This window comes from Trichosurus vulpecula, chromosome 4, assembly GCF_011100635.1.
Source record: "Trichosurus vulpecula isolate mTriVul1 chromosome 4, mTriVul1.pri, whole genome shotgun sequence".
NCBI classification, from domain to species: domain Eukaryota; kingdom Metazoa; phylum Chordata; class Mammalia; order Diprotodontia; family Phalangeridae; genus Trichosurus; species Trichosurus vulpecula.
In genome coordinates this window covers 208,300,364-208,313,235 of record NC_050576.1, presented here as the reverse complement: position 1 = coordinate 208,313,235, position 12,872 = coordinate 208,300,364, and the positions used below count along the sequence as shown (strand labels likewise).

At 37.9% G+C, this 12,872-nt stretch overlaps 1 protein-coding gene across 3 annotated transcripts in view; it reads right to left on the bottom strand.

Annotated features, from left to right (window-relative positions):
• Positions 1–6,391, bottom strand: part of LOC118847715 (ATP-binding cassette sub-family A member 9-like) — a 122,642-nt gene extending 116,251 nt beyond the window's left edge. For 2 of the 3 annotated variants that reach the window (XM_036756314.1, XM_036756315.1), the window contains exons 1-2: positions 6,261–6,366; positions 2,373–2,475 (exon numbers count right to left, since the gene is read on the bottom strand). In XM_036756314.1, the coding sequence (XP_036612209.1) occupies positions 2,373–2,468 (96 nt within the window). In that variant the 5' untranslated portion in view covers positions 2,469–2,475; positions 6,261–6,366. Of the gene's footprint in view, positions 1–2,372; positions 2,476–6,260 lie in introns of all 3 variants that reach the window. The other variant, XM_036756316.1, reaches the window with a different exon arrangement.
• Positions 6,392–12,872: the final 6,481 nt, after the last annotated feature.

Here is a 12,872-nt window from a genome sequence, read left to right as displayed (position 1 = left end):
TTAATATCTGTATTCAATATAATTGGCTCCATGTGTGATGTTATATATGTTGTTTTTATGCATTTAAAAACATTCTTCTAAGATGGGAGTCCATAAGCTTTACCAGAGTGCCAAAGGGGTCTATGCCACACAAGAAAGATTGAGCCCTCATTCTACACACCACTTCCTAAGAATGTTTAGAGGACTTCCTGTTTGGGTAATGATTTTTAAATACAGGGCTTCTGGGTTCTCTTTCTAGCTCTGATATTCTATCAGTTATCTGCAGGGCTCAAAAGACAGAACTAGGGCCAACAGGTAGTGGTGATAGAGGAACAGATTTAGGCTTGATGAAGAAGAACTATTCAAAAGTGAAATGGAAAGCCTTGAGTGGTAGAGTCTCCCCATTACAAAAGCCATTTCATGAAAGGCTAGATGACCATGTGTCCAATATGTAGTAGAAGATTCTTGTTCAGATATGGATTGGACTCTTTGGCCTCTGAAGTGCCTTCTGATGCAGAATATTGGTGATTTCATGATTTGTGTCCATTACTCACAAGTAACTGGACTATTGCATTTTTCTTTTTTTTTTTTTACTATAGCCTTTCTGTGATGAGATGTAGACACAGACATAATATAATACAGAAACTGGTACTATAGGAGATATAGATGACAGAAAAAGAAAGATAGAAATAGAGACAGATACACAATATGCATACATATATGGACATATGTACGTACATATATGTGTATGTATACACACACTCATGCCCATATACCTATTTACAAATATCTATAGTTGCTTGTCACAGGGACCAAACCCTAGGATTCTAAACTTAACATGGTAATAAGGGCATCAGGATCAATGAATATGCTAACAATTCTATTTTGTCATCATTTACAGCATACATCAATACATAAATGAATCTGTAATCTTATTAATGTAGATATTCTCTCCATCAATATAAATAATAGCTAGCATTTTTAAATTTCCAAAGCATTTTATAAATGTTCTCTCAATTTATCTTTACAACAACCCTTGGGGATAGGTTTATATAATAATATTAAAACCAAAGACATATAAAGCTTTTAAGGTTTTCAAAATGTTTTAAAAATTATAATAATAGCTAAAATTTACATAGCACTTTCTATATGCAAGGGACTGTGATAAGTGCTTTAGAATTATTATCTCATTTGACCTTCACAACAGCCCTGAGAGATAGGTGCTATTATTATCCCTATTTTACAGAAGAGGAAACTGAGGTAGAAAGAGATTAAGTGAATTTCTTGGGCAGGGTCACAGCTAATGTGTCTGAGGTCAATTTAAACCCAAATCTTCTTGACTCTAAGTCCATTACTCTATGTACTGCCTTCACACTCATTTGCATAATATTAGAAAAGAAATACATTATGCTTTCAAAATGTGTGATCACTATAAAAACAAACAAAAAAACCCAACCATTGGGGCAGTTAGGTGGTGCAGTGAGTAGAGCACTGGCCCTGGAGTCAGGAGGACCTGAGTTCAAATCTATCCTCAGACACTTGACACATTTACTAGCTGTGTGACCTTGGGCAAGTCACTTAACCCCAATTGCCCTGCCTCCCCCTGCGCAAAAAAAAAACAACCAACCCTGACCCCTCTGTTCCTTTAGTCTCAGCTGTTCAGCCTTTTTCAATAGATCATCCCTCCTATAATTGTCTTAATCATAATGTATTTGAGTGGGAGCAACAGAGCCTACATCTACCTTTTCTCAATTATAAAATATTGATTTTAAACAAAGATTAAATTTCAGTTTGATTATAATTTGGTTGTTGTGGTGGATGTTGTGGTTGCTGTTGCAGGCCCTGAAGTTCTGGGCTTATGCATTATGGAATAATTTGATGAGATACGCAAAGATTAATCATTCAGAGAAAGATAGTAAAGTATAGAAGGTAGAGCCTTGAAGATCTGGGTTCACATAAATACCAGGCCCATGACTGGAAGCTATAGATAAATTAATACCCAGTGTATCTCTTAATTCCCTCCAGGGAGCGATCTCATTGGTCCCTGGAAGCTTATGGAAGGAGGAACTACATATGCATTAGTGTAGGAATTTCCATGCATGTTGAAAGTAATGAATATACTGAAGAAAATCACACCTCTACTTACACACACATCAAAATGGGGAGAACTTCTATCCTACTTTATGGCCAATTTATTTTTCAGTGATTCAATATCCTTTATTTGTGATATTTTAAATTATGACTAGGGCCTTGTTCGGCAGCATGTGGAAATAATGGCATAATCTAGGATGCTCATTATAAAGTGAGTTAATGGACAACTGTAAAGAATTCAGACTATCTGGAGAGGTATAATTTCCCATGCCAAATATGAGGACATAGATTTTGAACCATACCCATGAGCTTTCTCTTTTCATCCTCCATTTTTTAAGGACATTCTTATACAGAAGGGCCCGAGTTTGCTGACATATACTTATCTCTCTTTTACTCATTTTTTACCTGTTTGGGACAAAAAAAGAAGAAACAAATTTAGTGAGAAATAAGTTCAGTGGTGGCAGGGGTGTAGAAGTTCATGAAAAAGAAAAAATTGAGTCATATTTATACTAAAATAAAGTTGTTTACTCATCAACTTTTCTAAGACATTTCAGTACCTCAAATAGAGGGATTTCGCCAAACAGTTCCTTGAAAGCATTAATGAATTTGACATTTCCTCTAAAAATTTTATTTTTACCATAGGACATTTTATGTAAGATAAATTTAGATGGAGCACAAAGAATGGGAACAACAGCGATTTCCTTTTCCTCACTGTCAAAGAAGTCAATATTCACTAACTAGTCTGTCTCTCTCTCTCTTTCTCTCTCTCTCTCTCTCTCTCTCTCTCTCTCTCTCTCTCTCTCTCTGTCTCTGCCTGTTTCTGTCTGTCTCTGTCTCTATCTCTGTCTCTGTCTCTATCTCTGTCTCTCTCTCTCTGTCTCTCTCTGACTCTCTCTCTCTCTGTCTCTCTCTTTCTCTCTGTCTCTCTGTCTCTCCTTTACTTCTGATAGCTGTTGACTAAAGTTAAGCTTGAGTTAAGAAAAAAAATATTCTAACAATGTGGAAATTTACCTCAAAGTGGAATGGACTAGCTAGCTCAAAGGGGTTTCCTTTCACTGGAGGGCTTCAAAAAAAAAGCTGGATGACTACTTATCAGATAGGTTGTACAAGAGATTCCTCTGAAGGACTGAGTTGGACTAGATGGACACCCAAGTCTCTACCACTTCTGAGATTCAGTTCTGCTCAGCCCTAGAAGAAGGAAGTCATCCCACTATGGCAATTAAGTCATTTGCTCTCAACTGGGACCTGGCAAATTCTGGTGGTTCCCTTTCAACTGGGCCCTCAATGGTGAACAGAAGAAATGTTACTCTTCTTTGACTATCTCACCCTCTTCAGCAGTTGTTCTGAACCTTCTCCTTCTTTCCTCAGGCCCCTAGAGCCTCCTCCCATCCAGGCTTCTTTATCAAGCAGATGCCCTGGACTCCTTTTCTGAAAAAGGATCCATCCTTTCTCCCCTGCTCCATACCTCAAAATCTATCTTCACCCATTCCCTCCTCCTTCACTTCTAGCTCTAGAGAAGAAACTGACATTCCCCCTTCCATGGCTTACCTATGTCCTCCATCCTCTCCCCTCCTCTTTCCTCCAGGACCTTCCCCAACAAATAAATGTGTCTTTAAAACATTGTATATTATATATGTATGTATATATATTATATATGTATTGTATATATAATATGTATGTACATATGTGTGAGCCAATAGAAATATACATGCTATGATATATTTGTGTGCAAAATCTTCATTCTACTGGCTGCCAACAAACACCTGCTTGTCTGCTCAGATGTTGTTGTTCAGTCATGTTCAGTTGTGTCCAACTCTTTGTGACTCCATTTGGAATTTTCTTGGCAAAGATACTAGAGTGGTTTGCCATTTCCTTCTCCAGCTCATTTTGCAGATGAAGAAACTGAGGCAAACAGGGCTAAGGACTTGCCCAGAGTCACACAGTTACTAAGTGTCTGAGGCTGGATTTGAACTCAGGATGACTCATCTTCCTGACGCCAGGCCAAGGGCTCTATCCACTGCTCCACCTAGCTGCCCCTTGCTCAGGTGTACTGTACTCCATCCTTAAGAAATCTTCACTTGCCCCTCACAGTGCGCTCAAGCTATCATCCTCTATCCCTCCTCCTTTTGATTGCCAAACTCCTAGAAAGAAGCATCTACGCTACTGGCTAGCTCAACTTCTTCACTACCCACTCACTTTTCAGTCACTTGCAATCTGGCTCCTAGCCACACTACTCAACCGAAACTGCTTTCTCCAAAGTTACCAACGATCTCCTGACTGCTAAATGTAGTGGCTTTTTCTCAAGCCTCTTCTTCTTTGACCTCTCTGCAGCTTTTGATATCGTGGGGCACCACTCTTCTTCTGGACACCTTCTCCCCCTTTGGCTTCCTGACATCGTTCTCTCCTGGTTCTCCTACCCATCTGACTGTTCCTCAGTCTCCTCTGCTTGATCATCCTCTATCTCCTGTCCCATTAATGGGGGTGTTTTCTAGGCCTCTGTCCTAGGCTCTTTTCTCTCTCCTCTCTACATGGATTTTCTTGGATATCTCATCTGTTCCCATGAGTTCAAGGATCATATCCTCACAGATGACTCCCCATCAATATATCTAGCCCCAATCTCTCTTCCCCCCATCTCTCTCTCTTCTGTCTCTCTCTCTCATCTCTCTCTCTCATACCTCTCTCTCTCTCTCTCTCTCTCTCTCTCTCTCTCTCTGTGTGTGTCTCTCTCTCTGTCTCTCCCTGTTTCTGTCTGTCTCTGTCTCTGTCTCTATCTCTGTCTGTCTCTGTCTCTATCTCTGTCTCTCTCTCTCTTTCTCTCTCTCTCTGTCTCTCTGTCTCTGTCTCTGTCTGTCTGTCTCTCTCTCTCTCTCTCTCTCTCTCTCTCTCTCTCTTTCTCTCTCTCTCTTTCTCTCTGTCTCTCTATCTCTCCTTTACTTCTGATAGCTGTTGACTAAAGGAAAGAGAATAGTGAAATTCAAGTGGAATTTACTCAGTACCCTTCTGAATGTCCAGTAAGATCAAAGTACTCTGGGCTTTGTCAATTATTTCATAATTTAGTGTTGCAATGAATGAGGCAGAACTTGTGCTCTGAAAGAGCTAATTATCCTCCACAAGTATGTGTTCAAAGTTCCCAACATTTCCTCTGGGAACACATCAGGAGAACACATTTGCGTGAAAGCCAAAATAATGAATTCAGGTCATTTTACTTTAGAAGGTGGTTTCTATTTTAATGAGCTCCTATTCAGAGATTTTTTTATGTCTTTAGGTAGATATTCCTGAGCTGGACCTTACAGTCCTCTAAATTACATTAGCAATGACAAATCAGTTACCAGCTGAAGAGATAATAATGTCTGCTAGAAATAAAAACTCTATGACAAAAATTCTAAAAATTTCTCCTTTAGATTAAATGGATACTGCATATTCAAGGAATAATGATGGTCTACTCTCTAAATTTTTGTAGCATGATAATGAGAACCAGACATAGAAAAATTTCTACTTTTCTATCAATTTATCTATCTGTTATCTATCTATGTCTCTGTATAGACATCTATAGATAAACATCTGTCATCTGTCTCCCTATATATCCATCTGTCTGCCTGTGTCTATCATCTATCTATCTATTTCCCTAAATGTTCTGTGTAGAAAAAGTCTCTTTGGACCTCAGCAAACTCTCCTCCCAGTATCTTTAAATTCATGAGGAAGAAGCAACTTGGCCAAAAGTTTGCAAATCCTCCTTTTTTCGAATAGAAAGGTTAAAAAGACAAGATGAAAAGTAACCAGGAATAATGTCAAATTAGCTCAAATTTGAATTAATGTGCTTTGAACATAATCCTCTAAGGCTATTCATTAGCAAATCTCATCTTATCCCCATATTCTTCACACTCTTTGTCTGCATATGTTAAAATAAGAAGATAGAAATCAAAAAACTTTAGCTATTACATATATGTATATTATATGCCACATATTATATAAAATCCATATATTTTTGTCTACATGATAAAAAATTTCAAACCACTTAAAATTATAAACAATTTATTTTTACATTTTGTATTCAGAGATCTTATAATGAGTGGACTTAGGCTGAGAGCATTCATTCACTTAGTTGATTCCCTTTGTAGTACCTACTACCCCAAAACCAAGCATTACAGGCACTTTTATAAAATAAACAAAAGAAATGGAGATTAACTTACAGTCAGGAAAGCCAGAGTAAGGAATCCTGAAATACTTTTAATCCACCAGTCTCTTTAGATCTTGGAAGTTTCAAAGTCCTTTCCTTCACAAAATATTTTCATGTTTGCCCATATTGAATACTTCCTATTCTGATTGGATTTTGAAAGAGGTTAATATCTGATTTCAATCAAGCAGCCAAAGTGACGTAATTTGGGCTATGACTTTTGGACTGTGGTCCATTTTTTCTCCTCCTGTCATTTGCAGAGAGATAGCATTTACAGATGGTTGGCTGGACATAATATTCCACAAGAAAGACAAATACCACATTTGTTCTTTTGGCTCTCTAGTTTCTGAATAAGGGATAAATAGCCAAGTTAAGTACAGGAGGAAAAAATCAGAAGGTGGTGACCTCAATCTTAAAAAAAAAGTAAACATATAAGAGCAAATTTAAGTGGAAGCAAGATGAATAAGAAGGAAAATAAAGCAGTGATTTTAAAAATTCCATAAATCAAGGTAAAGAGTAATATATAAGAAGGCTCCATCTACAGGATCAGCTGCATCTGAAACAAATACTGCAAACCATAATAATAATAATAGGAGATTAAATGGCTTTAACTTTTCATATTTGCTTTACCTAATCTGTTTCTATGAGTTGCAACAATAAACCTGTGAATGGGCAGTGTTACTAACTAATAATTCACATTATTGCCATTTTATAGATGACAGGTGAATCTAAAGTGGCAAGGTGACTTACTCAAATTCATACACCAAAATTTGAACACCTATTCTTTCAACTGAAAAATCTAGAGCTCTTTTTATTATACTACTATTCAACTCTATATCCCACTTGCCACTTTACCACTTTCTGTTAAAGTGAATGAAGAGAAAATGTAAGAATTTCACACAGCTTGGTGTCGTTGTATGAAGTGGGAGGATTAACCCCTATGCTCCTTACTGCTCAATTTAACAGGAAATGTTAGCCTTCAGAGCATTAACATTTGATTTAAATAGAATGAATAGGGCTTCCAGTTATGGCAACATGAAAGATCTTAGCCAACCAAGGCCACCAAAAAAAAGTCTCAGCAAAAATATAGGACATCAGAGGAAATCAAGAAAACCAAAGAAAAGGAAAAATACCAATCAGTTCCTCCATCAGGTCCCAAAGATGAAAGGAAACTCTGAATAGGAATGTGAGGATTGGGGGCATCCAGTAAACTGATCCTGAAACCAGTGGGATTTTAGCTGAAGTCACAATAGAGGCAAGCCATAATGTGTTGTTGTATAGAGAGATGGCGGAAGGGCAGTTTGTTCATGACCACTTTCAGAGATCTGAAGCCAGTCCTCTTGTGTGGGCCACAGCTGGAGAAGTTAGCCAGTTCTTGGTCTTATTCCAAGAGATGGCTATTTGGATAGGGAAAGAAAAGGGATATATTTGGAAACAAATGTGACCTATTAACCAAAAAGATAAAAAATTTTAAAATATATTTAATATGGCTAAATAGTAAGACATAATTAGATAATTTGAAAAAGATGTGGATTTTTTTTTAGTTGACTCAATGAGTTGAGTCAAGCAGACTGACTTGACAGTCAAAACAAACCAATAAGAACGTGGATGGCATGAAAAGAGTAATAGTTTCCAGGGATGAGAAGGTGATAGTTACAAACCAGGGGTTGGATTTCTCTTTTTCAGAGTTCTTAGCCACAGCAGTGGTGGCACGCATGACTCAGGTATAGCCCTCGTTGTGAGCTTCCGGGCTGAACCTAGATGTTGATAACTATGAATTGTATTTGGTCCGTCTGTCGATGTTTGTAATTTGTTTGTATTTACTCCAAAGTTCAGGGTGCTGGCTTTTTCCCCTGAACTGAGTGGTATTTGTATGCTGAATTAAAGTAAACTTGTCAACCCCTTAACATTGCTTTTCCTGAGTAAAGCAGATGAAAAGAACCTCTTGCACCCCTGAATTTCATTTTTTAGATATCATCCCTTCATGTTCAACTTACCCTGTGATGTCTATGTATATGTGTGGACATCTGTCTGTCTCTGTGTCTGTGTATTCACTCCAACTACCTTAAAACTGAGAAGGGTCTCATGAGTTACAAATATCATCTTTCCATGTAGGAATGTAAAGAGTTCAACTTTAAGAAGTCCCTTATGATTTCTCTTTCCTGTTTACCTTTCCATGCTTCTCTTGATTCTTGTATTTGGAAGGCAAATTTTCTATTCAGCTCTGGTCATTTCATCAAGAATGCTTGAAAGTCCTCTATTTCATTGAATGTCTATTTTTCCCCCAAAAGATTATGTTCAGTTTTGCTAGACAGGTGATTCTTGGTTTTAATCCTAACTCCTTTGACCACTGGAATATCATATTTATTCAAAGCCTTTTGATCCCTTAAGGTAGAGGCTGCTAGACCTTGCCCTATCCTGATTGTGGTTCCACAGTACTCCAATTGTTTCTTTTTGGCTGCTTACAATATTTTCCCTCCTTGACCTGGGAACTCTGAAATTTGGCTACAATATTCCTAGGAATTTTCCTTTTGGGATCTTTTTCGAGAGGTGATTGGTGGATTTTTTCCACTTCTATTTTACCCTCTGGTTCTAGAATATCAGGTAGTTTTGCTTGATAATTTCTTGAAAGATGATATCTAGGCTCTTTTTTTGATCATGGCTTTTAGAGAGTCTAATAATTTAAAAATTATCTCTTCTGGATCTATTTGTCAGGTCAGCAATTTTTCCGATGAAATATTTCACATTGTCTTCTATTTTTTCATTATTTTGGTTCTGTTTTATAATTTCTTGATTTCTCATTAAGTCATTAGCTTCCATTTGCTTCATTCTAATTTTTACGAAATTATTTTCTTCAGTGAGGCTTTGGACCTCCTTTTCTATTTGACCAATTCTGCTTTTTAAGGCATTCTTTTCCTCATTGGCTTTTTGGACCTCTTTTGCCATTTGGGTTAGTCTGTTTTTAAGGTGTTATTTTCTGCAGTATTTTGGGGGTCTCCTTTATCAAGCTGTTGACTCATTTTTTAAATTGTAACTTTATCTTTTATTTTTATTTTACAATAGTCAGTTCCACAAGTTTTGGGGTTCCAAATTTTCTCTCCCTCCTTTTCCTTCCCCCCAAGATGGTATGTAATCCAATGTAGGCTCTACATATACCTTCACATTGAACTTATTTACATAATAGTCCAGTTGTAAAGAAGAATTATAACCAATGGAATGAATCACAAGAAAGAAGAAATGAAACCAAAAAAGAAGAAAAAAAAGAGAGCAAATAGATTGCCTCAATCTGCATTCAGACTCCATTATTTGTTCTCTGGATGTGCATAGCTTTTTCCATCATGAGTCTTTTGCAGCTGTCTTTGAACTTTGCATTGATGAGAGGAGCCAAGTCTATCAAAGTTTGTCCTTACAGATACCATGTGGCTGTAAATGTGTATAATGATATCCTGGTTCTGCTCCCCTCACTCAGCATCAGTTCATATATGTCTTTCCACGTTACAATGAAGTCCATCTGCTCCTCATTTCTTATAGCACAGTAGTATTCCACTACATTCATATGCCACAATTTGTTTAGCCATTCCCCAATTGATGGGTATCCCCTTGATTCCAATTCTTTGCCACCACAAAAAGAGCTGCTATAAATACTTTTGTACATATTGGTATGACTCATTTTTTATGATTTTCTTGCATCACTCTCATTTCTCTTCCCAATTTTTCCTCTGCTTCTCTTACTTGATTTTCAAAATCCTTTTTGAGTTCTACCATGGCCTGCAACCAATTCATATTTTTTCTTGGAAGCTTTGGATGTAGGAGCTTTGACTTTGTTGTCTTCTTCTGGTTGTATGTTTTGATCTTCTTTATCACCAAATTAAGATTCTATAGTCTGGATTATTTACACTGTTTGCTCATTTTCCCAACCACTTACTTGACTTTTGAGTTCTTTGTCAAGGTAGGACTCTGCTTCCAGTGTGGAAAATGCACTGTTCCAAGCTTCAAGAGGAACCGCACAGCTGTTTTCAGAGATACTTCTAAGCACCCTTAAATTTTCAGTTCTCCTAAAGTGGTATGACCAAAGGAAAGATGTTTCCTCCTCTCCTAGCCTGTGCTCTGGCCTGTGAGTGACCACAAGCACTCTTTTCTGCCTTGGAACTGTGAGGAGGATTCCCTCTCCACAGCCACCACAAGCTCTGCCACACCAGTGTTCCCCCTCACCCCAGGGCCACCACCTAGGATTGCAACCCAGATCCAAGCAGGTCAAAGCAAGAGAATCCTGCCTCAGTGCCAGCCCTGCAACTCCCCTCTGATTAGCTGCTAGATCCCCCCACTGTCTATGGGTCTGGACCTCTGGAAGCTACTGCTGCTGCTTCTGCTGCTACTATTACTGCCACCATAGCTGCCACCTCCACCTCCCCAGCTAGAGGCTGGAGCCAGACTGTGCTCACCTCTCACCCAGGACAGACAGAGTTTTCCCACTTACCTTCTACATTGTCTTTGGCCTTTGTGAGTTGAGAAATCTGGAAACTCCCACAGCTGCCACTGATTCACTCTCCTGAGGACTGCTCCAGCCTCATCTGTCCCAGCAGGGCCCATGCTGGACCGTGCTCTACTCCCAGCCAAGTGTGATAGACCTTTCCTGTCAACCTTCCAGGTTGTCTTGGGCTGGAGATTTGTTTCACTCTGTCATTTTGTGGGTTCTATGGCTCTAGAATTTATTTAGAGTCTTTTTTTACAGGTATTTGGGCTTAAGTAAGTCCCTGCCTTTACTCTGCTGTTTTGACTCTGCCCCTCTTTCCTTTTTCTTTTCCCTAATCTATCCTTTTTTCTATCCCTTTTCTTTCTTATTTAATATCATCAAAACATAATTAAACCATTAAACCATTCCTGGATTTAAGACAAGGGTGTCTTATTTGATTCCTTCCACGATGCCTCATGTTAGGATTCAGAGAGGACCATTATACCATCTCTCCCTAATAGAATGTAAACACTCATTGTTTCATCCCACAGCTAGGTCATACAATGGAGAGTGCTGAGTCTAAAGTCAGGATGACCTGGTTCTAAATCTAGAACTCAGGTACCAACTAGCTATGTGACCTTAAGCAAGTCACTTAACCTTTTCTCCCTCAATTTTCTTATCTATATAATAGGGATAATAATAATACCTACCTCCCAGGGTTGTTGTGAGAAGAAAATGAGTTAATATTTACTAACCACTTGAAAACTTTGAAGGTCAATATAAATGCTGGTTATTACTATTACTATTAATATCATTTCACCCCTTATGATTGCTCTATCATATTTACCTTTTTTATTTTGCTTTGCTCATGTATTATTATTTCACTGGTCTTTTCATCAAGATTGCTTGGACATCTTCCATTTCATTAAAGATGCATTTTCTCCCCTGTTGGATTGCATTCAATTTTTCTGGGCAAGTTATTATTAGTTGTAAGATATTTTGCCTTTTGAACTCTGCTCTCTGCTAAATGTTGTGCGATCCTGACTGGTCCTCCTCATTTCTTGAATTCTTTCTTTCTAGCTATTTTTAATATTTGTTCTTTATCCCAGAAGCTCTGGATTTGGGCTGTAATGTTCTTGGATCCCTTATTTTGGAAATTCTTTCTAGGCATGATTAAAGGATTCTTCCTATTTTAATTTCCTGTTCTGACTTGAAGAAATCTGGACAGTTATTTTTGGAAAATTATTTTTGAAACATAAATAGTAGGCTTTCTTTGTTGTTGTCCTTAGGGCTTTCAGGTAGTCCAATAATGCTAAGATTATCCCTCATTAATCTAACGTTCAGGTCAGTAAATTTTTATGTGAGATTTTTGTCATTCAGTCATTTTCCAGTTGTGTCCTACTCTTTGTGACCCCAATTGGGTTTTTTTCTTTTTAGTAAAGCTACTGGAGTGGTTTGCCATTTCCTTCTCCAGCTCATTTTACATATGATAAAACTGAGGCAAACAGGGTTAAGTGATTTGTGCAAGGTCACAGCTAGTGAGTGTATGAGGCCAGATTTGAACTCATGAAGATGAGTCTTCTCATCTCCTACACTGGTACTCATTCCACTACATCACCTATATTTTGTATTTTATTTTTCATACAATATTTACCTCTTTTGTTTTTATAATACCAAAATTTCTTTTAGTATTCCTCCATTATTATCTAAAAAAATAAAATCAAATTAATGGATAAGAGAGGAATATATTGAGAGAGGGAGAAAGTGAGAGATAGAATGGGGTAAATTATCTTGCTTAAAAGTGGCAAGAAAAAGCAGTTCTGTAGGAAGGGAAGAGGGGGCAGGTGAGGGGTAATGAGTGAATCTTGCTCTCATTGGATTTGATCTGAGGAGGGAATACCATACACACTCAATTGGGTATCTTACCCCACAGAAAAGAAAGAGGGAGGAGATAAAAAAGGGGGGATGACAGAAGGGAGGGCAGATGGGGGAGGAAGTAATCAAAAGCAAACACTTTCAAAAAGGGACAGGGTCAAGGGAGAAAACTGAATAAAGGGGGATAGGATAGGAAGGAGCAAAATATAGTTAGTCTTTCACAACATGAGTATCATGGAAGAGTTTTACATAATGATACACATGCGGCCTATGTTGAATTGCTTGCCTTCTTAGACAGGG